Source organism: Sphaerodactylus townsendi, linkage group LG01 (genome assembly GCF_021028975.2).
Source record: "Sphaerodactylus townsendi isolate TG3544 linkage group LG01, MPM_Stown_v2.3, whole genome shotgun sequence".
Taxonomy (NCBI): domain Eukaryota; kingdom Metazoa; phylum Chordata; class Lepidosauria; order Squamata; family Sphaerodactylidae; genus Sphaerodactylus; species Sphaerodactylus townsendi.
Genome location: NC_059425.1, coordinates 115,017,130 through 115,041,147, shown reverse-complemented (window position 1 = coordinate 115,041,147; position 24,018 = coordinate 115,017,130). Strand labels below are relative to the sequence as shown.

Below are 24,018 nucleotides of genomic sequence, written 5' to 3'. Positions count from 1 at the left end.
CTTGAAAACCCTGCTGGGTTGCCATAAGTCATCTGTGACTTGAGATGTATATGTGCTTAAGTAATGCTGGAAAGTATTTTCTCAATGCCAAGGATGAAGCTAACTACTCCAAAATATATTGAGACACTGATTAACTTGAACATTGTGTTTACTGTATTTATGTAAGAGTGGGTGTTGCTTACTGCTAACTTTGATCCTTTCAAGATTCTTTTAAGGTGGTAGGAGGTAATTTAAAAACATGTAGAGCTGAACCCATAAATAGGATCTCATCATTTTAGCTGAATGAATTTTCTTGGGAAAGTTTTTGATTCTCTGAGTTTAATAACCAAGAACATTTGAACAAGTGGAGAAATTTCCATGCTTCCACCAACCTTTATCCATTTGAACTCTAAGGACTGTTTAAAGTGTCAGGAGATAACGTTATTCACTGATGCCAATAAAGCAGCAAAAACAAGCCACCCATAGACAAAACAGGAGTCTCTTAAGAATTCTGTGGGCTCCCCAGATATACAGGGAAAATGACATTTTAACTAACTAAAAATAAGATCCAGGGATTTAGAATGTTGAGAGAAAATGTGAAGCACTGGCAACAATATGTTTTTCCCCCACATGACCATTCAGTTTGACCTCAGATATTAGGAATTATGTGCTTCCTCAGTAGACTTGAAGTAAGTGATTAAATGGGCCATGGTTAAAGTGTACATTCAAGTGGTAGCATAAAGGGACATTTCTGGATGTTAGGGGGTGGAGTCTGGGAAAAGTGGAGTATAAAATCCATTCCCCAAAACGGCCTTTCTGTGCATGGCAACTGACTTCTGTTGTATCGGTATCAGTTGTAATTCAGGGAGATCTTCAGGCCCCGCCTGGAGTTTGGCAACTGTAAGGAGGGGGAACCCAGCTTCACATCTCTACTTACTCATGGAGTTTGTCAGGTCTTCCCTGTGAGTATGAGTCTCACTTAACCTAACCACCCTACTGCCTGAGTTACTTAGAGAAAGAGTGAGTTAAAGAGGCATGCTTAAAAAAACAAAAACGTGATGTTTAGGCTCATGCTCTCCTGACAAAATATATGTTAGAGCAGCTGACGGCAGCTGATTGTAAAAACTTAGCACATTACATCTTTCGAGGCACTGAAAAGATTCACCCTCCTCTGTTTCACACCGATCAAACAAACAGAATCCCCCCCTCCCCCGGAATCCTAAACACCACAAGATGGTTGATATGTTCCCCACACTTTGAGAGCAAGAATTGACTGCAAATTAGTTAGGACCCCGATGACAGAGAACACGAAGGTATGATTTTGCCCACGGTCGGGTCACCAAATGGAACTTTTTGCAGCATTTCACCACCCAGGAAAGATTTTATTGTTCCCGAACTTTACAAAGTGTGTGTATGTGGAGGGGGGGGAGGTGGCTTCAGTTGTTTGTCTAACTAGACTTTTCCTTCTAAGTTACTTCAAACTGGCCGGCACCCACGGACTGAAAACAAGTCTCCTTCCTATCAGCTGCTAGCAAAGGGGGAAACTCCTGTATTGACACAACACGGTTTATTGAGAAACTGGTTGCTCCAAAGTAGGGGAAAGAGAAGAGTGCCGTTCCTTATTCCGTATAGTGTTTCGCCGGCATAACTGATCCTTCCGCCTTGTCTGAACCGAAAGTTGTGTTTTGGAAAGGCAGCGGGTTTAATTCTCTCTCTCCTCAAGGGAGGTCACATGAGACAGCCAGTCTCCGCACTGGAGCAAAGCGCGAGCAAACATGGAAGGCGCTTGCCGGGTAGCTGTTTGGAGGCTGCTGTTCTTGTTGTGCAACGTGATGCAGGATCTCGTTAGGTCAGCCCCGGCCCGAGCAAGTCCTGGGGCGACCTTCGGTGTCGGTGAGTTTGGCGTCCTTCACTGTGTGAATCATGCAGGTCCGACAGTCGGAGGTGCCAGGGAGTCGGTTGCCAAGATATAATGACAGGGGACGTCCCTCTTCCCGGCAAAAAGTAGGTCGGGGGCCCGGCCGGCCGGAAAGGAGACGCCAGTATAGTGCTCGGGGGGAGGCCAGGCCAAAACTGGGGATTCTCCTGACTTGGAGAGCTGCGCGCAAAACAAGCATCCAACCAGGCAGCCTCCGCTTTCTCTCCTCCTCTCCCTCCCCGCAGCAGCCCAGAGCCTCTCATAGCAACAGCACTGGGCTTGCACGCATTTCATCGCTGCATAGAAACGTTGCGTTTTCTGGACTCTGTGTTTAGGGTGTGCAGTCTGCCGGTTAAATTAGCAGTGTAGGTATTTGATAAGGTGGGCTGCAAACTACAGAAGTTTGCACCTTGTTCTGTAGAGTGACACAAAGTTATCGCAGCTGCCTATTGACATAGTGTGGGAATTTGGCAACCACCCACCCTTGACATTTGCTGATGTATCTCATTAGTGTTCTGGTTAGTGCCAGTCTAGAAATGGGGAGAGCTGGGTTTAATTCCCCTTGCTACCACAAAGCTCACTGGGCAGGATTGCTAACTGATTAGGACATTCCTTGAGATTTGGAGGCTGGCAACCAGATTAGAGGACCATGAGGGAGCTGTGCTCACGTAACCAAACCTACCTCACAGGGTTGCTGTGATGCTAAAATGAATGAGGGAATCTGAGAACACTGTAGGAAGAACAGGCTTGAGTATTGACACTTCAGTTTGGTAGAGAACTGTCACTCTGAACCAGTAGACAATATCTAATTGCAGTTTTCAATTGCATACTGGAAGCACAGGTTTTATATATCACAGGTGCTTTTTTGTTTGTATGAACAGCTCTGAAAGTTACTCTAGGCCCCTGGAAACATGACCATAAATATGCTGAACATATTTGAATGTTTCTTATGTCTTTATACCCCCTTCTTTCTGGTGGCACAAAACATTACATGAAAGCACTTTTTACAATCTGTTTTTACCTTCTTTCTGGTGGCTTAAATCATTACATTAAAACATTTTTTACAATCTGTTCTTACAATGGAAAATATTTTCAGAACCAAACAAGAAAAATGTGTATAATGGGGGGGGGGGGGGGTGGGGGGTTCCAGCCGCCGGTGTTGGAAGGGGTCTCCTTGGCGGCGGTCTATTAACAACAACAACAACAACAATGAGAAAAGAGGCCTGAAAGAATACATCCAAGAAAGTCAAGAGCCAGCATTGAAAGAAGTCCACAAGGCTGAGATGCTGAAAGCCAAAGAATCAAAAGAAGAATATAGAGTCCAACAGTTTACAACACGAAAGGAGCAATGGCTAAACAAGCCACTTCATGGGCAGTACTTTAAGAACACTGAAGGGAAGGCAGGGGCGTAACGAGGCAGCCCTGGGAAAACTGTAGCCCTGGGCAAAACCTGAGTTGGATCCCCCCCCCCCGCCCCCATGGGCGGCCACTCTACCACGACCAAAATTTTTTTTGCACCAGGACATTGGTGCCTGCAGGGGGTGCATTTTTGGATGTATTGGCACCAAAATTTCAGGGTATCATCTGGAAACTGTCCTTATGGTACCCCCAAAGTTTGGTGCAGTTTGGTTTAGGGGGTCCAAAGTTATGTACCCTCAAAGGGGGTGCCCCATCCCCCATTCTTTGCTAAGGAGATGGGGACTACCCTTTTGAGGGTCCATAACTTTGGACCCCCTGAACCAAACTGCACCAAACCTTGGTGGTGCCATTATGACAGTCTCCAGATGATACCCTGACATTTTGGTGCTGATACATCCAAGAATGCCCTCCCTTCAAGAACATCCTGAAATTTGCCCAAGAATCTTTGTTCTGCATTGAGTTTTCTGCATTGCTGTCAATGGGGGTTGCAGGCTGGGGGGGGGGACATTTCTGAAGGCACAGTCTCAAAACTTTCAGGGTCTCATCAGGAGACTTCCCTAATTATACCCCCCAGGTTTGGTGCAGTTTGGTTCAGGGGGGCCAAAGTTATGGACCCCCAAAACTGTAGCCCCCATCTCCTTTTAACTCCCATTGGAAACAATGGGGGATAGGGGCACCCCCTTTGGGAGTCCATAACTTTGGACTCCCTGAACCAAACCTCACCAAACTTGGGGGGTATCATAAGGACAGTCTCCTGATGATACGCTGAAATTTTGGTGTTGCTAGCCTAAAAACTGCGCCCCCTGCAGGCCACAAATGGAAAACTACTAAAAATACCCAAAAACGAACCCAGCATTTTGATGCCCCCTACAAGGTGATGCCCTGGGCAGCTGCCCACCCTGCCCAATGGGCATTACGCCAGTGAGGGAAGGTTGACAGCAAGAAAACATGGGAGTGGCTCAGAAGGGGAACTCTAAAGAAGGAAACTGAAGGGCTGATTTTTGCTGCCCAGGAGCAAGCATTAAGAACAAATGCAATAACGACACGAATTGAAAAGTCCTACAATGACCCAAAGTGCCGTCTCTGCAAAGAGGGTGATGAAACTGTGGAACACATCATCTGCTGTTGTAAGAAAATAGCCCAAACTGACTATCTCGAACATCACAATAGGCTAGCGGCAATGGTGCACTGGAACCTTTGCAAAAAGTATGGCCTGCCCTGTAGCAAGACCTGGTATGAGCACAAGCCAGAGAAGACCACAGAAAATGAAGAAGCAAAAATACTCTGGGACTTTAGAATACAGACAGACAGACACCTGGCACATAACACCCCAGACATAACAGTGGTAGAGAAAAAATATGTTTGAACCATAGATGTTGCTGTGCCAATTGACAGCAGGGTAGAGGACAAAGATCTGGAAAAGATCACAAAATACAAGGACCTACAAATTGAAGTTGAATGATTGTGGCAAAAAAGAACAACAGTAATCCCAATAGTAGTTGGTGCTCTAAGAGGAATCCCAAGAAATCTTGAAAAACATCTGAAAAGCCTGAACTTGGACAGAACATCAGTCCACATGCTGCAGAAAGCAGCACTTCTAGGAACTGCACATATTCTACAAAAATGCCTCTAATATCCTAGGTCCTTGGGAAGGACTCGATATTCAGAGATGAATTCCAGACACTTGTGCTGTTAATATGTATAATAATAAAATAACAGTAATAATAATATTGTTGAAGGCTTTTCATGGCCGGAATCATGGGTGCTGTGTGGTTTCCACAAAGCACCCCAATAACAACAACAACAGTAACAATAATAATAATAATAAATAATGGGGTGCTGTATGGTTTCCGGGCTGTATGGCTGTGTTCTAGCAGCATTCTCTCCTTTCGCCTGCAGCTGTGGCTGGCAGCAGATGCAAGCAAAACGTCAGGAGAGAATGCTGCCAGAACACGGCCATACAGCCCGGAAGCCACACAGCACCTCAGTGATTCTGGCCGTGAAAGCCTTCGACAAAATGATGATGATGATGATGATGATGATGATGATGATGATGATGATGATGATGATGATGATGATGATGAAAAACAGTAGTATTTGGTGGCAAGATACAGGGTAAATGACTTGTGTGAAAAAGGCCTGTGTATCACTTTCAGAGATGTGTGGCCTGTTGTTTCCAGCTTCATTATTGGTATAGTTCTGTTGGCTAAATAATTGGCCTGGGAGAAATGTTGCTAGAGGACTTTCTCTTATCAAAGTTCGTTGAGATATATTGTCTTTATCACTTGCAGTCCAACAGTTATGTAGCTCTATTATTCCAAGTTCTGTACTATCTCTTGTTGCCTGGCATCAAGCAAATAAGTGCTCCAACTTTAAATTAGGTATTGTGAGTCCAAATAATTATAAATGACTTTGAACTTTTTTTCTCAATGTTATGGTCTCGTTCTTCATGTCATTCTGAAACAGTTTTACAGTCCCCAGTTGTTTCTTTCTTTCCCAACAGGCTTTGTGATTTACCTGCTTTCTTCCATTTTTAACATAAATGGTGGAACCTGAGGAGGGTGAGGTTTGAGAAGACAAGATGAAACATGCCATATAATACAATTTCCAGAATGGCTATTTCTCCAGGTGAACTTATCTCTGTTATCTGGAGATCAGTTGTAATCCCAAGAGCTCTCCAGCCACCTGGAAATTGGTAACCTTACTAACACCCCAGATAAGATCACTGTCTGAGCCTACCTTCTTGTATGTATTCCTAGAGACTCTAGTCTACCTTCTGTATGCTGTGTTCATGTACTCTACGTTACCTGTCTTACACAGTTAAAAAGTACCCCTGAGAGAGCGGGTACTGTACAAAAGAGATATTGGGTATGTTGTAACATAAGGTTTTATGGATGCAGTGTCATGGCTTTTCACAAGGATGTTTATGGAAGAGATAGGGAAAAAATAACAAGGTCAAACAGCCAGGAAGTACAGAGTAACATGGAATTATGTGAAATTGACACATATCTGACAAAATTAACATAATTTAGAGACATCAATGTAAAGGCATTTCAGTCTTCCTGCTGGTCTAAAAGTTGCTATTCTTCTGCAAAATAGCTTCACAATGAAAATCTACATGAAATGCTGAATTACAATTTATGTGTTTCACCCACCCTCCCTCTTTGTGCTTCATGAGTCTGAAAACTAAAGGATTGTTCAAAAGCAGTTTGTGATGTGGCATGCCATTTGGAGGAAGACCCTCAAAAACCTCACTGGCATTACCAGGTTCTTAGGCACTCAAAGCTTTTGGGATGCCAGCCAGTATTCATTCTAAAACTTCTCTGTAGTTGTAATAGAGCTGTTCAGTGTTTTTGTCCTTATCTTTGTGGAAAAGCAAAAATCTAGGGACACTTTACTGGAGTCTCTTTGCATTTTGAAAGAGTTGTCTGCTTTGGTCTCACATGAAAGCAGGATTATCACAGTTAGACACAATAGATAGTACTGCATTATATACCCTGTTGACATCCCACAAATTCTTGTTTACATAAATGTTGGAGTACATTTTGGATGGGTAATATCCAATGACTCACATTCACCTATTGTGCTGAAACTAAATTAATCCTGACCAAATCTGGGAAAAACAAAAAGGATTAAAATGAGGAAAACATGAGAAAGCAACTGGTTGGGGCATGTGTTATTTGAATTGTGAGAGGCAGCTATCTATTAGTGAATATCTCTTACTTAAAAATTTAAAAGTAAGGTTCCTGCTGAGCTTTTTATTTAAGACCTCATTTGACCTTACGCTTGCCACACACACGCGCACGCGCACATTTCTGATCCGGTTAATACATTCTTTGTAAGTCAGAGGTGATGATAAGTGACCCCTAATATGAATTTTAGAACTCCTCAAAATGGTTGACATTTTGCTTGGAAAATATACATTAAATCCAATTTATCATTTTCTAAAAACAGGTCAGTTCTGGCATATCACTGATTTACATTTGGATCCCACCTACCATACTACAATAAATCACACTCAGGTTTGTGCCTCTTCCAAAGGGATGAATGCCTCCAACCCAGGCCTATTTGGAGATTTCATGTGTGATTCCCCATATAAACTTATCTTGTCATCTTTCAAGTACATGAAGGATTCTGGCCAACAGGCATCCTTTATGATATGGACAGGGTAAGTAAGACAAGCTAATATTTATGGACCTCTGTTCTGAGGAAAGCTGGGCAAGAACTGATAAATTTATGTACTGTGTGACTTTGTGGGAGCTCTGATAGAAGACAAATGTGCTCTTATTACATTGAAGATGCATTGCATTGAATCATAAATGGTATGTGAATGGTAATTGTTGTGATGTATGATCTGGGCACATGTGGCTGCAGTCTGTCTCACATTGAAATTATAAATGAAGGCAGGGTGTTTCCAGTGTCCATCTTTTTGGCAGAGACTGCCATGAAATCATGAGGCTTCTCATTCTCTACAGAGAAGGTAGAGAAGGGCCTGGGGTTGTCAGGAAGTAAAGGAGTAGAAACTGAAATCTAATCCTTTTGGTTGGAAAAAGGTGCAGTTTGCCAATAGAAACTGTTATACCATTGTAGCCTGCTTATTAGCAGAACTGCTACTACATGATCTTGGGCCATTAACTGATTGTATTTTATTAGCATGGGTTCTTAAAAAGTAAGTTGTGTATTACAATTTGTTGTTACTTGCCATGGGTAGTGACTTTGCCAGGAGCATATAAATATAATAAATAATAACATAAATAGTCTGCCGTGGGTTTTCTGGACTGTGTGGCTGTTCTCTGGCAGTTTTAGCTCCTGCATATATGGCTGGCATCTGGCATGGCATGGTAAGATGTATTTCTCTCCATAAAGCAATGTGAAGTATTTTGTGTAGTTGAGTATTTGTCCACTTCTGAGGTGGGAGGGAGATGAGGTGCATTTGCATGTCTCTAGGTGGAGTTGATTAGCAGTTGCATTTGTATGTGTATGTTCTAGTAGTTTGTATTTATGTAACTTAGAAATTGGAGTGAGGCAAGGCAAGGGCAAGTAGGAAGCAGTTTGTCTCATCTGGTGGTTGTTGAATGGTATTTTAAAAGTTCCCTGGTTTTTGGTTTTGTTGTTTTTGAACCTGTAGCCAGGTTTTGTTGATTTTCAGACTCTTCCCTTTTGTTGAAACTTTCTTGGGCCCCTTCCGCACATGCAAAATAATGCATTTTCAAACCACTTTCGCAACTGTTTGCAAGTGGATTTTGCCATTCCGCACAGCTTCAAAGAGCACTGAAAGCAGTTTGAGAGTGCATTATTCTGCATGTGCGGAATGAGCCTTGGTGTTTGTGGATTTCAGAGGTTTTTCTATGTAATCTGACGTGGAAGCTGTTAGAGTTATCAAGAATTTCTGTGTCATCAAATAAGATCCTATGTCCAGCTTGGGTTACAGCATGTTCAACTACTGCTGATTTCTAAGCTGGTTAAGTCTGCAATGCTTTTCATGTTCTTTTATTCTTGTCATGTTGTGTTTTGTTGTCCTCATGTGTACTTGTTCATTGTGCCCGATAGACTACACAAAAGATAACTCTTGTCCTTGTTGACCATAGAATTTCTTGTATTTCTCTGGTGGGGTCAGAAGCATGTTTGAATGTTGCTGTTTTTTTCCTTTATGATTTCCATGATGTGCATTAGAAATATATTCTGTGTGGGAAGCTGTTTTTTCTCAGTTTAACTTTTTTTTCCTTTGGTTTTACAGCACTTCTGATTTCTGTTGTGGAGTAGTCATTTGCTTGTAGCACCTGGCCTGGGTGATTCAGTTCATCACTGAAAAGGTGAGGTTTGCAGATTAGTTTGCATGGCATACCAGAGTTTTGCTTCTTTGGATTGCTTCGAAAAACATGCCCTAGAATCGGCACCCCCAAAAAACTGACAGTATGGTTTCCCTTTGTGGATGCTACTTTTACCATTTGGAGCCATGGTGAGGAGGAATTGATGAAATTTCTGCATCCATCCTAACGTTCAATTCACCATGGAAAAAGAAAAAGAGGGAAAACTGCCATTTTTGAACTTCATGGTCATCTGCAAAACGAACTAACAGTTGGGCCACAGAGCCTATGGAGAACTGACTCACACAGACCAGTATCTACACAAACTCTCCAATCATCACCCACAACAAAAAAGGGTCATAATCAAAACTCTGGTAGACTGTAAAATGGATCTGCAGACCTCACTTTCTTACTGATGAAATGAATCACCCTCTCCTCCCCACATACTGCCTCATCTCATTCTGATTTTTGAGTTGAGTCACAAACATTCAAACCACCAGGACATACTTATGTTAATGCAACTACAAATGAACTCCATCCAAACACATGCAAATGCGCCTCACCCTTTCCCATATCAAAACAAATACCCAACTACACAAAACACTCCACACTGTGCCACAGAGAAAAACACATTTTACCTCATGACATGCCTCTCTGAAAATGCCAGCCGTAGACGTAGGTGAAACACGGGGAGCTGAAACTACCAGACCATGGCTACACAGCCCAGAAAACCCACAGCAGCCGGTTGATCTTGACTGTGAAAGTCTTCAGCAATACAACAAAATAAACACTACAGCAGCATCCTTTTTATACAGTGACCTCCCAGAGTAGGCCAGGAATAGGCTAACAGTTTTTTAAGAGACTGTGAATCATTATGCATGGAGCATTTCCTGTGCCGCTCCTTTCCCTTCGCAGTGGGGGCTCCTTATGTTTCTATGTTTACATGTGAGGAAGTGACCCACTACATGGCTTGCACTGCTTGCCTGTCCCCACATCTGAGTCACTCCCCTGTCTATCCCAAGAATGAAGATTGACATGTTTGGGGTTTTTTAGATCTTTAAATGTAATATTGATATTCCTTATATCAATATTGAGGGGTGGGGCGGTTAGGGAAATTGTGGCCGAATTCCCACTGAAAATTTTATCTAGATACAACCAAGTTTCAAAAGAATTGGCACCTTTTCATCCAGGTTCCAACATCCTCACTGCAGCATGTTTCTGGTGAAGATGTGTAGGCTTGCCCCTGGGGGGGCGGGGGGGCCTGCTGTCAGGGGTGCAATTGTTAAGCTAGCAGCACCAAAATGTCAGAGTATATTTAGGAGATCCTCCTGATGATACCACCCAGGTTTGGTGAAATTTGGTTCATGGGGGCCAAAGTTATGGACCCTCAAATGTGTAGCCCCCATCTCCTATTAGCTCCCATTGGAGTGTTTTTTCAAAAAGGTGCCTATACAAGCAGGTCCAGGAAAATCACGTCATTAAGGGGAGGGGGGGAGTGCCAGAAACAGGACTGATCTGTGTTCCGTGGTTCGGCAGTGGGGAGATCGCAAGGAAACCTGGATATTTTGGGTGACTATCCCAGGATTAATCGCCAGTGGGAAATCGCCCTGTGACTGTCAATTCTTGTGGGGGGGAGAACCTGTCTCTCTCCCCCCTCCCACTCCACACAGGGATCGACGGCCAGCATTTCCCTAAAAAAAACAAGAATGGTAGCAGCCTGGACAGTATTGCTATAATGAATATCCATATTACATTAAAAGGGCTAAATAAGCCCCAAAATAGCAATCTTCATTCTTGGCTTGGATGGGAGACCTGGAAGGACCAAAACTCTGAAGTGAGAGGAAACATCAGGGTTTTTCAGCTCTCCCTAATCCTGGCTTCCGAGATCAGCAGCACTGAAAGTTTAAGTGCGTCTGTACAGTAATCTCTGCCATGAAGGAAACGTTCCCTCACTTCGCAGTAGAACAGCAGTGTATAATTGGTCTCTGTAAGGCAGGGCATTTAGCAAAGATTTTGAGGGTTTTTAGTTTATTTGGACTAATCTGTTTTTAATGATTTTAGAATCTTCTGTTTTTGGGGAGAAAGGCATTTTAAATATCTTTTGCAAATCCTGTGAAAAGGGAAGAATGGAAGAGTTAGTCATGTTACTTGCTGTGAACTAGATGGCAGAGATCTGGGGCAGGGAGAGAGGATTGGAATTTGCTTATCTTGAAACCCAGTCTTCTTTCAAAGGGCCTGATTTTCCTTTTAATGGCAAGGTCAACCATAAAACAATCTATGCAATACAGGGAAAAAATTCATGATTCATTATTTTTAAAAACAAATCAGTTGGCTAAAATACTGAAACAAATAATTTCATGTATTTCTGAAACAGCTGTGCAGCTATTTTGTGGTATGTAACTGGATTGTTTTGGGTTTTTATTTTTATTTTAAAGAGACAGCCCCCCTCATGTTCCTGTTAAAGAACTCTCCACAAAAATGGTTATTGATATTATTGGTAACATGACTTCTACCATAAGAAGTTTCTTTCCAGAACTTCAAGTTTTCCCTGCATTAGGAAATCACGACTACTGGCCACAGGTAAGATTCAGTTTTTAAGAGAATATAGTGTGACAGGCTCATCTTATTTCCATGTACGCTTGTATAGGATTGTAGTTTAAGTCTTCAGTGGTTTTGTGGGCTAGCTAGGTGCTTTTCAATTACTTACTCATTTCCTAGTCTTTGCTTACATAATTAAAAAGTATAGATATTTCTTCACGTTCTGGTGCTTAAGCATAATGGAATTTATCACCCTGCTTTGCACAGGTTGGAATATCCTGTCAACACAAACAGCTTGTGTAGAAGGAGGGGGTGCTGGGACAGACTTGTGCTGATAGAATGCTCAAATTTTAGCTGAATGAATGATAGGCTATAACTCTCAGAAAGTTGGATGACTTGATTATGGAGCATACATTACAGGATTCAGGAGTTAGGGACTCTTAAGCAAGGCCCCCTTTGGTTAGACAAGACATGAAAACTGATTTTTTTTTCATATTATTTGTGATTTTGCTGGGTATTGTATGCAAAGTGGGAGTGGCAGCTGAATTCAGGCACTGTGTCCTTTTATAGTCCTGAGGTCAAGACAGATGACCAACATTTTCTGGTGCTGGCTAGATTTTTTTTTTAATATGGCTATCACTTCCTTGTGCATGTATGTATTGATATGTGCCAAATATATATGATTTTTTCCAGTTTGTATACACTACAAATTACAGGCTTCTGCCACCCCTACATATGCACATAGTAAAACAGTTGTCCTATTTATTTATTTATTTTTAAAAAAACCTGGATATTTTTCTGCAAACACCCCAGAGTTTCTTGCAGGTTTGCAGAAATGTGTATCTTAGCTAGTAATACCCTCCTTGATGATTTTTTTTTAAAAAAAATCTTCATGGGGAACTATTTAACAGATACATGTTTTACATAGATTGTTTCCTATTTTGAGGTAACATCTTTTTCTGTTTTTATCATTCATGGTAGCACTTCTTTATTTTCCTTCTTTTTGTTTCTTGTTTGGTACATCAGAAGTCTAAACTAAAAACTTGGGCTTTGTACAATTGATGAAGCAATTGAAAAAACTCCACTGTCCTTCCAGGTTTCCCCTTATGTATTTTCAGCCCATTTTTGGTCTTTGGTTAAGTACGTAAGAACTGGTGTTAATGGGCAGCACCATCCAAGTGGTGAGGCGGGTGGTGGCAGCACCATGACTGCATCTTGCTCCCAGGGAGGCTTCCTGGTGGTGTGGGAAGACTAGCAAAACAAAACAGCCTCCCCACCACTGAGAAGAATCTAGAGTGTTACCCAGGATGGGCAGGGTCGAGTGCTCATGGGGAGCATTACAGCAATGGACCCTCGCCCAGCTGCCCCCCAGCTGCTGCCTCCCCCTCCCACCCTCGCTCATTCCCTGGAGCAGTTGGGGTGGGGTGGCTGGGCAAGGATCTGTTGCTGTCATCCCCCCCCCCTCGTGGTCACCCTTGGCAAGCACACTGAGAGCAAGAAAACAGAAAGATTTAAAAAATTCTTGGAAGTTCCTTGTAAGTAGACCTGGCTATTGCCAGAAAATGGGCTCCCCATCTCTGCAATGCCAGCATCACCCTTTAGGCTGGCATGCGGCAGGGATACCTGTGAATAAGCACTCCCCCTGCTATGCCAGGGCAGTATGGTAACAGTGGGGATAAATTCACTTACGCAACCCCAAAAAGTTGCATAAGTCCAGATTCCCCACTGCCTTGTAAACCGACGAATGGCCAGGAGGAAGCCAACTAATGTTGGCAAATTACCTGGAGGAAGCAGAGTAATACCCCCATACTGCCCCTGCTGTGCTGGCAGCAGGGGTGCTGAATGCTGGCGCACTGTTCTGTGCCACATCCCAGCACCGGGGAAGGCTGGTAGTGGCCTCATGTCGGTGACTTCGCCCCTCCACTGAGGTAAGTACCCCAGGGAGAGCATTTCCACAGGCAGAATCCCATACCGTTCAGTGTTAAAAAGTTTTTTAAATAGCAGGCTTGGTAGATTTGAAACCCATCACTTTTCTTTGATACAAAAATCCCAGTCAAACTGCATCTTTAAATCTGACCTGGTTCTTATTATTATGAAGCATTTTATATATCTGTGTGCCAATCATATGATAGCCACTTTTAACCCCGATGGATTTAAACAAGTGGTATTTGAAAGCACAATCTTAAGGAGAGTGACTATTCTTTTTCAGGATCAACTGCCTGCATCTGTCAGTGAAGTTTACAATGCTGTAGCAGATTTCTGGAAACCTTGGCTTACTGATGAAGCAGTGAACACCTTGAGGAAAGGTAAGATGTACAGTAAGGGTAGATGTATTTTATAGTTGCTATTGTATGTACAATGAATGCATTAATTTAATTTAGTTCCCAAATGTATCTTAGTACAACAATCTGTTTAGAATTAAGACAAACAAAACAAATTGCAGTTCGTGGTGTCTGCTGAATAACTTAAAGATAACACTTTAAAATTGAGTAATTATTCCTTCTTTGACTTAGTCTTGCCTATGACTAAGTTATGGAGAAATATGGAGATCTTCTGATGAAGTCCAAATGCTGGATTTGAACATCAATTATGCCTTCTTGGTACTTTTTTCAGTCAAATATCATCAGTAGGACTTGTCAAAGTATGCTGCTATCAAACTTGAAAATGTGTTTCAAATAATAACTTCTTTTTTAAAATGTCATTTCAGGAATGTATGCCCTCCACAAACTCAAGTATCCTTACTTGATTTTTTCCAAATTATTTCAGAATTGCATACAACTGGGGTGCTGTGTGGTTTCCGGGGTGTATGGGCGTGTTCTAACAGCATTATCTCCTGACGTTTCGCCTGCATCTGTGGCTGGCATCTTCAGAGGATCTGATCCAGCCACAGATGCAGGTGAAACGTCAGGAGAGAATGCTGCTAGAACACGGCCATACTGCCCGGAAACCACACAGCACCCCAGTGATTCCAGCCGTGAAAGCCTTCGATAATACATTGCATACAACTGTTCAGAAATATTTCTTTGAATGTATCTTTTCTCCTCTACAGGTGGCTTTTATACACAAATAGTTCAGCCCAGCATTACTTCACCACCGCTTCGGATAATCAGTTTAAATACTGTCTTGTACTATAGTCCCAATAATGTAACACTGAATATGACTGATCCAGCACACCAACTGGAATGGCTGGAACACATACTTGAGATGGCATATCAGAACAAAGAAAAGGTTGGGATAATTTTGAAGTCAGCACTACTTACTATTACATAACTATTTATAAAAACAAAATGATCAATAAGTGATTTTATTTGGTGAAGATTTTTGAACAAGATGTCCTTATTTCCATTGCTGTGAGTGGAAACCGTACACCAATTATACCTAGGCTACTATAACTTGTTGCTAATATGTGTAGTATTTAATCAGGACAAAAAAGTTCAGTGGAAAATTTACATGCTATTCATATGCAGTCGTATCTAGGGAAAATGGAGCCTGGGGCAAAAAAATCTGAGTTTTTGGTGTCCAGCTCCATTTTACCTAGATTTTCAGCCCCCTCCCCGCCCCCCTGCTGCCAAGCAAGCCTTGCCCCCTGCTCCCCTTGTGGGCCATGGGGGGAGCCTCCCCACTCCTACAGCAGGTTGCTAGTCCCCTGGGGGCGCCTGGAGATCTCCCTCCCGGGAAGGTCCCGCAGTCCCCAGATGCGAGTCTCCGGCCCTGCCTGCCCCAGACATGAGTCTCCAGGCCTTCCTGCGCCCCTGCTGCCATTGTGCCGGCCTCGGGCTCAACTCCCTGCACTGCACTGCCCACGAGGTCCAAGCAGACTTCAAGCACCACCTACCCTACAGCTACCTGCAGACTGGCTGCAGGCAGCCCGGTGGATGAGGGCAGTGGTGGTCCCGGGTAGGTCCAATGGGGCCAGACTGAGGGGCACTTGCCAGCAGCAGTGGAGCCCGCAGGCAAGGCAGAGGCGGCTGTGGGCATTATGGGTTTGGCCGGGCTTGGATGGTCGGTTGCTGCCTGGCAGGGAAGTTTTGTGGCTGGCCACCCTCTGGTGTCTGAGCATGGGGATGCCGGCCAGGTGGCCCAACAGAGGGGCGAAGTGTGACCAATTCTGCTGCTGCTGCCACTCCTAAATGGCACTCCAAGGGAGTCTCCAGCCCAGCCTTTGGAAAGCTGTGACCGGCTATGAAAGCCCGGAGAGGGCCGCTATGGCCTGCAGAGGGATGGGGGGCGATTTTTTGCCCCCATGTGATTAAATAAGTGGCGCTCGGGGACATGTGACCCCACATGTCCCTCTGGCAGGTGCATGTCTGTTCATATGATATTCTGAACTGTCCTAAAAATGTCAATTGTCAGTGAAGTTATGCACCTATTTGTACAAGATGTCAGCTTAAAGGTGTACCAGCATTAAAGAGCAAGACTTACCATATTTGGACTGAAGAAGTCGACATACATTAATTGTAGGGATGAGCCGCTGACCCAGCAGCACCGTAGGCAGAGCGCTGGCATGCCGGCCCAACTACGGCCTTCTGGTCGCACCCGCTCCCTGCTCCCCCACCCCCCGGTGAGTCACAGGTCATGAACTACCTGGCTCACAACCACCAGGTGACCCAGACAAAGGGACAATGGAACCTTTGCCCCCAGGTGTGGATTAGACCCAGACGCCGACACTTCCTCCCGCACGTAGCAGCCCGATGAGATCATGCATCACATGATGATCTCCCGTTCTCCCGTTCTCCCGGTCTCCCGGTCTCCCACCGATCCACCCCCTTACACGCCCTCGCTGTAACCCTAATAAAAGGTGCCAGGAACTAGCATGCGGCAGAGTTGCCAGGATCACGGACCCCGCGCTCCCGCTGCTGGCTCTCTCCACCAGATGATATCTCCGCGTCTCGTCTCGTTCCTACGACGACCCCGCGGGCATGACTACAATTAATGAAATGAGCTGAAACCAGGCAGCTCATCAAAATTGAGACCTCAAATTGTTCTATTGCTTATTGGACAGTGATTAAGGTCTACTCATGTATAAATTTTCCATTAAACTTTTTTGTCTTATTAAATACTTCACGTTAGCACTCTTCATATGGTTATGGAAGCCAAGTATAATTGGTGTATTCGTTGGTTGGAATTTTGTTTCTGTTGTGTGTGCTTTGGGTTGTTTGCTATTTGTGAGTGGAAAGCATGCCACATCTGGATCTGATAATCCAGGGGAGTTCCTCTTTGATAGTAGAGATACACCTTACTATTCGTTTGTATGCAACATTAAATAAAGAGGACATTCACTCTCATGGGCTACCAAAATGATCAAGAATCTTGAGTTTAAATCCGAGCTATCACTGTGGCGCTAGGAAACAGCAAGTTGGAATCACTGTGGTCAAGAAAGAAGGAAGAGTGAAAAGTATGGCAGCCATCTAATTGGTAATGTTTGCTCTGAAATAACAGTGTTCACTCTCTGACCACCAAAGCTGATTTTATTCATCAGGGTCAGAATTCACCCCTATTCAAATTACCACTGGGTCTAGAGCAGCGCATGCTTGATCCTACAGTCTGATCGCAAATCCACTGCAGATATAGTCTTTCAGGTCCAAGCTACAAATGATTTTGCTTGTTGCACTAGGTTTATTTTGCAAAAGTATTTTCCTGAACAGAATAGAAATGGTATCCAGTCAGAAAGCAGCAGGTGACAAACATCTGTTTTAAGCGTGCTTTATGTTATGCATTTTTGTAATATTTATACTTCTGGTTCCGTAGGTATATGTGATAGGACACGTGCCAGTAGGCTATCTGCCTTTTGTTCGAAATACAACTGCCATGAGGCAATTCTACAATGAGAGGTTGATAGCGATTTTTCGCAAGTACAGCGGAGTGATTGCTGGACAGTTTTTTGGACATACTCACAGAGACAGTATCATGCTTCTCCTGGATACAAAGGGTAATAATATTCATAGAAGGCCACTTTATTGGCTGGCTTCATTGTTTGCAAACCAGAAAATATTTTCTCCTTCTCTCTTCATACTGAGTTTAGTGTATTAAACAAATGATTTTTTTTACTCCATTTGTGAGTATACAAGGCCATACTCTCAAAATCACCGAATAGGCAAGCTGACTCAAATGTACCTGAACTGTCTTTCGTTATACATTTGGAGTGGTTAAATTATGATAAAATAGTAAGTTGCATGATAGGTAAAAGTTAACATTTCCCAGCTTCCTTGTACATATTTATGGGTATTTCTTGGTTTCATAACACTAATTAATTACTTTGCTTGCATGAATCAGATTTGTTGAAGAGTAACCAATTATATCAGCTAGTTGAAAAGTCATTGTGTAATATGTTCTGTAGTTCTTTCAGAGTCATTCTAATGGGAGCTTTGTATTACATCACATTTTGCTGTTGAGTTGGTTTGTGCTATATTTTGCTGAATAACCCAGAACAACTTTAAATGGTTTGTAGTTGATCACTAGTGGTGGCTCTCTAAAAATCTCTACTCTTTCCTTCCATAATAGTAAATTATACTGGCCTATTCTTTTTGTATAATATGTCTAAGGAATGTTCTGAACATAACTAGACATACTTTTTTTTGTGTGTATGCTTTCTGTATCATTAATGTGCCTCTATGCTGGGCTCCCTGTGGCTTCAAAGTTAATTAAGACTGGGGCAGAAAAGTGGGGGAAAGAGCGTCTTTGCCAACAATGTGTTCCCTGTTGTTGAGAATAAGGCAAAATCCATTTTTCAAAATTACAGATTACACTCCAGAGTCTTCTTTATTGAAGAAACAAATTTTAGAACACAAAGCATTTAAATCTCAACCTGTTATCCAAATATTTTCCATCCTACAGAATAATTAAGACTGTCAAAGTTACAGTACATCCTGAGATACCTTTATATATAAGTAGGAACCCACAAGAAATTATGGGAGAAAAGCTAGAGGTAATAAAGACAGAAAGAAGCATTCTTGCAGCCCAATCAATAGCTGTCAGGAGGGGTGGGGGGAACGCTGCCACTCCAGCAATGCTGCTGTCCCTCCAAAGGGCTTTCCTGCAGGATGAGAAGTCCAAAAAGTAAAAAACAAAAAAACCCTCAAGAATCGCCTACAGGAGAAAGTGGAGATATGCCACGAAATCATGGTGTATCTCCGAGACTGGCTTTACCAGTCCAAGGGGGCTAAACTGGTGGAAGCCAACTAAGGTCTGCTCCACCCCCGGGAACACCCCCATGAAGTTGATGAGGCCTGGAAGAGCCAATATGGAGCTGGGCGCCACAGCTGAGCATCCCAGGATCTCACAGCAGCCAGGCATTGGTAAATTTTCCTCTCTGCCAGGGTAAGTATCCTGGTAAGAGCAAATCCACCAGTGTAAGCCTGTGCCATTGGATTGTTAGTCATTTCTCTTTTCTCTCTCATGATAACCCCAGCTCTGCATCTCCTGTTTTTTGTTCTTGAAAGAGATGCAGTATATTCATATTATCACTATATATTCACACACACACATATACAAAGAAAGATTTTATAGTTTCTTTAAAGGGTATAAAAAATCAGATTTTTAAAAAGAAAGTTTCTGTAAAAATAGCTTTTGAAGTGAGACTTTGCTTGCCTCCCCAGAAGATACAAATCAAGGCCAAAGTTTCAGGGACTGTGTGACATGCAGCAATTCCAGTAGAATTTTTGTGTGTGAGAGTTTGTGTTATTCAGCAGGAGATCCCTGTACTGTGTATTTTGAACCAAAAATGAAGTCTGATTGGTGATTTTTCATTCATCATCACAGTGGGAAATGGGTATAATATTATAATACTGAAATTATTTACATTTTTTAAAAAATTCCTTGTCTTGATCTTTGAAATTTCAAATGTTTTCTTCAGAGATTTTGCATCAATATATTAAAAGTCAAGCATTTACCTATTTAAACCTAAACGTGTTTGTTTTCTTGAGTATATTCTACATATAGATAAGTTTCTCTCTATCTAGCCTCTTCCACATCCCCCCCATTTCCATTTGGGTTGCAAAAAAAAAAAGACTTGTGTTACTTTATAAAATGAATACATTTATTGTGATTTCTGCTCCTGTGCATAAAAGCCCACTTCATTAGATACTATTTATTTCTTCTGTCTAGGAAAACCAGTAAACTCCTTGTTTGTAGCACCTGCTGTAACACCAGTGAAGTCTCTATGGCAGGTGGATTCCAACAATCCTGGAGTGAGATTATATCAATATGATCCGCTCTCATACAGCATTCTGGTAAGTAAAAAACTTAAGTGTTTGGTTACCAAATCAAAATCGACACACTGATTGCTGAAGATTCTTTTGCAAAGCTGGAACTTTCTGCTTCTGGAGAAAGCTAAAATGCAGAAAAATGCAGTGCCTGTTGGTCCAAATAGTCATTTTCCATGTTCCTTTAATTTCTTAATATCTCTAAATCATTTAGGAGATATTGTTCAATGTACATAAGAGATAATGCACAACCTAAAATCTGACTGTACAAAAATGGTGGAGAATAAAATCTCAATGCGTTTTGAGACCTTAGCTGCTCCTGATTGCCATGTCATTTTTAGAGCTGCTAAATTCCTTTCTCCAGTCATCCACGCATGCGCTTTTCTCCCGTGACTGCTGCTATTAAAAGAAAATACATTAATAAAATAAGTGCACTAAATGTGCAGCTTCATTTAATTGTTCTGTTTGATGCTGTCTTAGTTTTTCTGAATCCCTTCGCTCATCCTTTTTGCAGTTTGGCAAATCCTATCTTGTTTCTTGATTCATTTGTTTCATTAGAAGAGAAAAGCAACAAGTATCAGTCAACTGGAAAAACTATTTCAGTAAAATTCTGGGTGAGAAGAGATATTTTTGCTTGGTGCCTAAAAGCTGCCAGGCAAGCTGCAAAGGGGAGGGCCTTCCACAGGAGGGCCGCCACACCTGAGAAAGCCCTGTCCTGGGGTAGGTCATGTAAGCCTAACGGATTACCTGAGTGGCTGTAAAGTACCATGACCGTGGAAACTCTTCCGTTCTTGATAACTCATTGTAGGAGAGTTATCACTACCACCACTATCTGGCACCATCTGGCCATCTGATACACTGCCAAAGAATCTTTGCAGCCTACCTCCTTCTTCTACACTCTGCCCAAGCCTTGGGTGCAACTCAGAAATGCTGACTATGGAACCTGCATGACCTGGGGGAAAAGTTCATTGGCTTGAACCTTTTTGAAAGGAACTGTTTGCATAAGCCTCCCTCATCCACACATGTTGTAATGGATTAATGATAAAAACCCTTGTGGCGTCCCCCCCCCCTCGCCCGGGCCCTTTGGGTGGTGTATCCTTCCCTCCTTCCTAACCTGGGGGTTGGTCTCCCCAGACGATGACTCTCCCAATTAGCCCAAGGGCCCAGTTGGCCCAAGCGCCCACAAAGCACTGGGTGTACGGGGCAGCCCACGCCACCCTCCTCCTAGCAGGTCTCCTTGCCTCCCTTCCCCTGTCTGATTGAGAGTTCACACCCTCCCTCTCTCTCTCCCTTGTTGTTTCACAGGGAGAGGCGTTTCCAGGGTTTTATCTCTCCCCTGTGGCCTCACAGGGAGGGGTGTTTACAGCTTGTGTGAATGAATCCCACCCTGTTACTGCACAGAGTGGGGACCAGCTTGAACCGAGGTCTAGGTTCTCAAAGGAGGTCTGGGCTTCAGGGTCCTCTTCCCTCCTTCCCACTTCCCACCATTGAGCTGTCCCTTTCCCTTGTCTCTTCACACCACCACCCATATTTCCTGCTGCTGCGGCAGCTCCAGACTCGCCCTTTCCCACTTCCTTATATACCTTCTGCCCTCTCATTCCTCTTCCTTGTCCCAGCTGCTTCTCCAGCCCATCTTCTCCAGCCACCTCAGCTGTGGGCGGGCGGGCCCTGCCTGGCCTGAGCTGTTTCTTCGGCCCATCTTCTACAGCTACCTCAGCTGTGGGCTTGCTGGGCCTAAGCCTCCTCTCTTCCCTACCTTCCCCTTTGAACAAGGCTTCTGAGGCCTCTAAGGCCTTCACCCTTCCTGCAAGAGGCTCCTCTGCAGCTTCTCATCTCCCGCAGTGCCAGCTGGTGCGGGACTCAGTGGGGTAAGTCCAGGCGCTGCAGCCGAGCCCAGACAACCCTTCCTATAGAGTCCCTAAAATAACAACTAGAAAGAGATAAACCTTAGAATGCACAAGGGAAGAGTGAAGGCCAACTAATCTTTGTAAGTTTTAAATTAGCTAAAAGTGTACTTTTTGTTTTCTGAATTGTGTGTTTTCTTTCCCTATTCCCTTCATTCATCATTTGTTCCTTAGAATAAACTTTTAAAAATTGCATCTTTGTCTTGTGAGAATTCCTTAGCCTTCTTCCTCTGACAAGCCAGCTGCTCAGTTCATATTACTTAATGAAAAACTGAGGAGGCAGAAGCAGATGTAGATGAGGGACTTGCTCAAGTCTCCTTCTTAAAGCAGAGCAAGGACTCTTCTGTAAAAAGAGTGGCCCTTTGGCCACTGTAAAAAGAGTGGCCCTTTAGCCACTGTAAAAAGAGTGGCCCTTTGGCCACTGAAATTCAAAGGTTATTGTCAGGCAGTCAGTTAGGGCCCAAAGAATTAAACCTCAACATGATGGCATTTGTACTCCAGTGCAGAGGATCTAGAAGCCTTGAGAACTAAACAGTTTTTAACTGAACCCTCTTTAACAGTAGCTATCACCTCCCAGCAGATCCTGCACTTTTTAAAATGTTTCCAGTACTCAGGGGTATTTCTCAGATACAGTTTGTACCATTTTTGTCCACCAGGCAATTTATGCTGTACACCAATAAAGTGGAATGTTTATGTCACGTATAAAGTATGTATATTAATTATTTTGCAAGATTTGATTCACATTCTGCTAGCTATGATGAAAGGTCAAGAAGCACTGAAATTTCACATCTATTTATTTGAAATTCTTCACTGCACTGCTAGTTACTAAGAATTTAGCAGGCACTGTCTACATACATTCAAACATATGGGTATAAACTTGTCTTTCTGTCTTCAAGGTTCTTATATTTTAGATCCAGTTTCACATCTGTACCACAAAGGCCTGGCTGTCTATCTTTCCATCCTTTCCCTTCCCCCAGTACTTGTGTACAGCTGGTTTAGAGGTTTGTGTTTTGTGTTTTGTCTCAGGACATGACCCTTCTCTTCATTCGTGAATAACAGGCAGTGACGGCTTCTTAATCAATACATCATCTCTAGAAACTTAATGAAGCAGGAGATAGAATGATGGATACTTTGTTTCTTCTTAATTCCAGAATCTTTGGCAGTTTTATTTGAACCTCACGGAAGCCAACATGAAAAATGAATCGGATTGGAAACTTGAATACATTATGACCAAAGCTTATGGAATAAAGGACTTAAAGCCAGAAAGTCTATATGGAATGGTAAAGCAGCTCAGTACACCACATAGCACATTGTTTCCAAAGTATTACAACAACTACTTTGTAAGTTATGATGGAAACAAGCTCTGTGAAGAGCACTGTAGGGTCACCCAACTCTGTGCAATCAAGTATTTGGACTTCACCTCTTATACAGACTGTATTGGAAATGAAGATACATCACAATATGGGTAAAACGGTGTTCGCTAAATGTAAAACCCAAACTCCTTATGCCATAGCATAGTTAGAGGCCTGAACAATAACTAAATTGATTTTTTAAAAGTCCCTTGTACATGTTGTTAGCATAGCTCGCAGATAAAAACGAATGCTTTTTAGTTCTTATGAGCACATTTAAATATTTCCTTATGTCACTGCAGCAATTCGGGCAACTGGAGAAGTTGTTCAATATGTTCAAAGCAAAAATGCTTCTGAAGAGAATTCAAGAAAATGTTCCATTCAAATGCATAAAGTATGTAAGCCATCAACCTTTAGAAAACCTAGGATCCAGTAGACACTCACTTTGTCAGGAATCTTATTTTATGTATTATTCAATTATGGGATGTTTTGACATACATGTAGGCTTGGGCATCTCACAAGATTTGTACCATTTTTCATCTGTAAAAATGTAAGATCCATTCACCATGAAAATCTTAAGAACATAAGATCAGACCAGAGTCCATCTAGTCCAGCTCTCTGCTAACTGCAGTGGCCCACCAAGTGCCTTTGGGATCTCACATGCAGGATGTGAAAGCAATGGCCTTCTGCAGCTGTTGCTCCATAGTACCTGGTCTGCTAAGGCATTTGCAATCTCAGATCAAGGAGGATCAAGATTGGTAGCCATAGATCGACTTCTCCATAAATCTGTCCAAGCCCTTTTTAAAGCTATCCAGGTTAGTGGCCATCACCACCTGCTGTGGCAGCATATTCCAAACACCAATCACACGTTGCATGAAAAAATGTTTCCTTTTATTCGTCCTT

General features: G+C 42.8%; 1 protein-coding gene across 3 annotated transcripts; it reads left to right on the top strand.

Annotated features, from left to right (window-relative positions):
- The first annotated feature begins 1,211 nt into the window (after positions 1-1,211).
- SMPDL3A (sphingomyelin phosphodiesterase acid like 3A) lies at positions 1,212-23,790 on the top strand. Of its 3 annotated transcripts, XM_048491923.1 has the most exons (9): positions 1,276-1,292; positions 1,703-1,872; positions 7,271-7,484; positions 11,559-11,703; positions 13,871-13,967; positions 14,711-14,889; positions 17,410-17,590; positions 19,765-19,889; positions 22,918-23,790. In XM_048491923.1, exons 2-9 carry the CDS (start codon positions 1,755-1,757, stop codon positions 23,233-23,235), a joined length of 1,377 nt encoding a protein of 458 aa, XP_048347880.1. In that variant the 5' UTR covers positions 1,276-1,292; positions 1,703-1,754; the 3' UTR covers positions 23,236-23,790. The 3 variants fall into 3 exon arrangements, with proteins under 3 accessions (XP_048347889.1, XP_048347880.1, XP_048347873.1); XM_048491932.1 differs by lacking the exon at positions 1,703-1,872 and having other exon boundaries at positions 1,212-1,292; XM_048491916.1 differs by lacking the exon at positions 1,276-1,292 and having other exon boundaries at positions 1,604-1,872.
- The last annotated feature ends 228 nt before the right edge of the window (positions 23,791-24,018 follow it).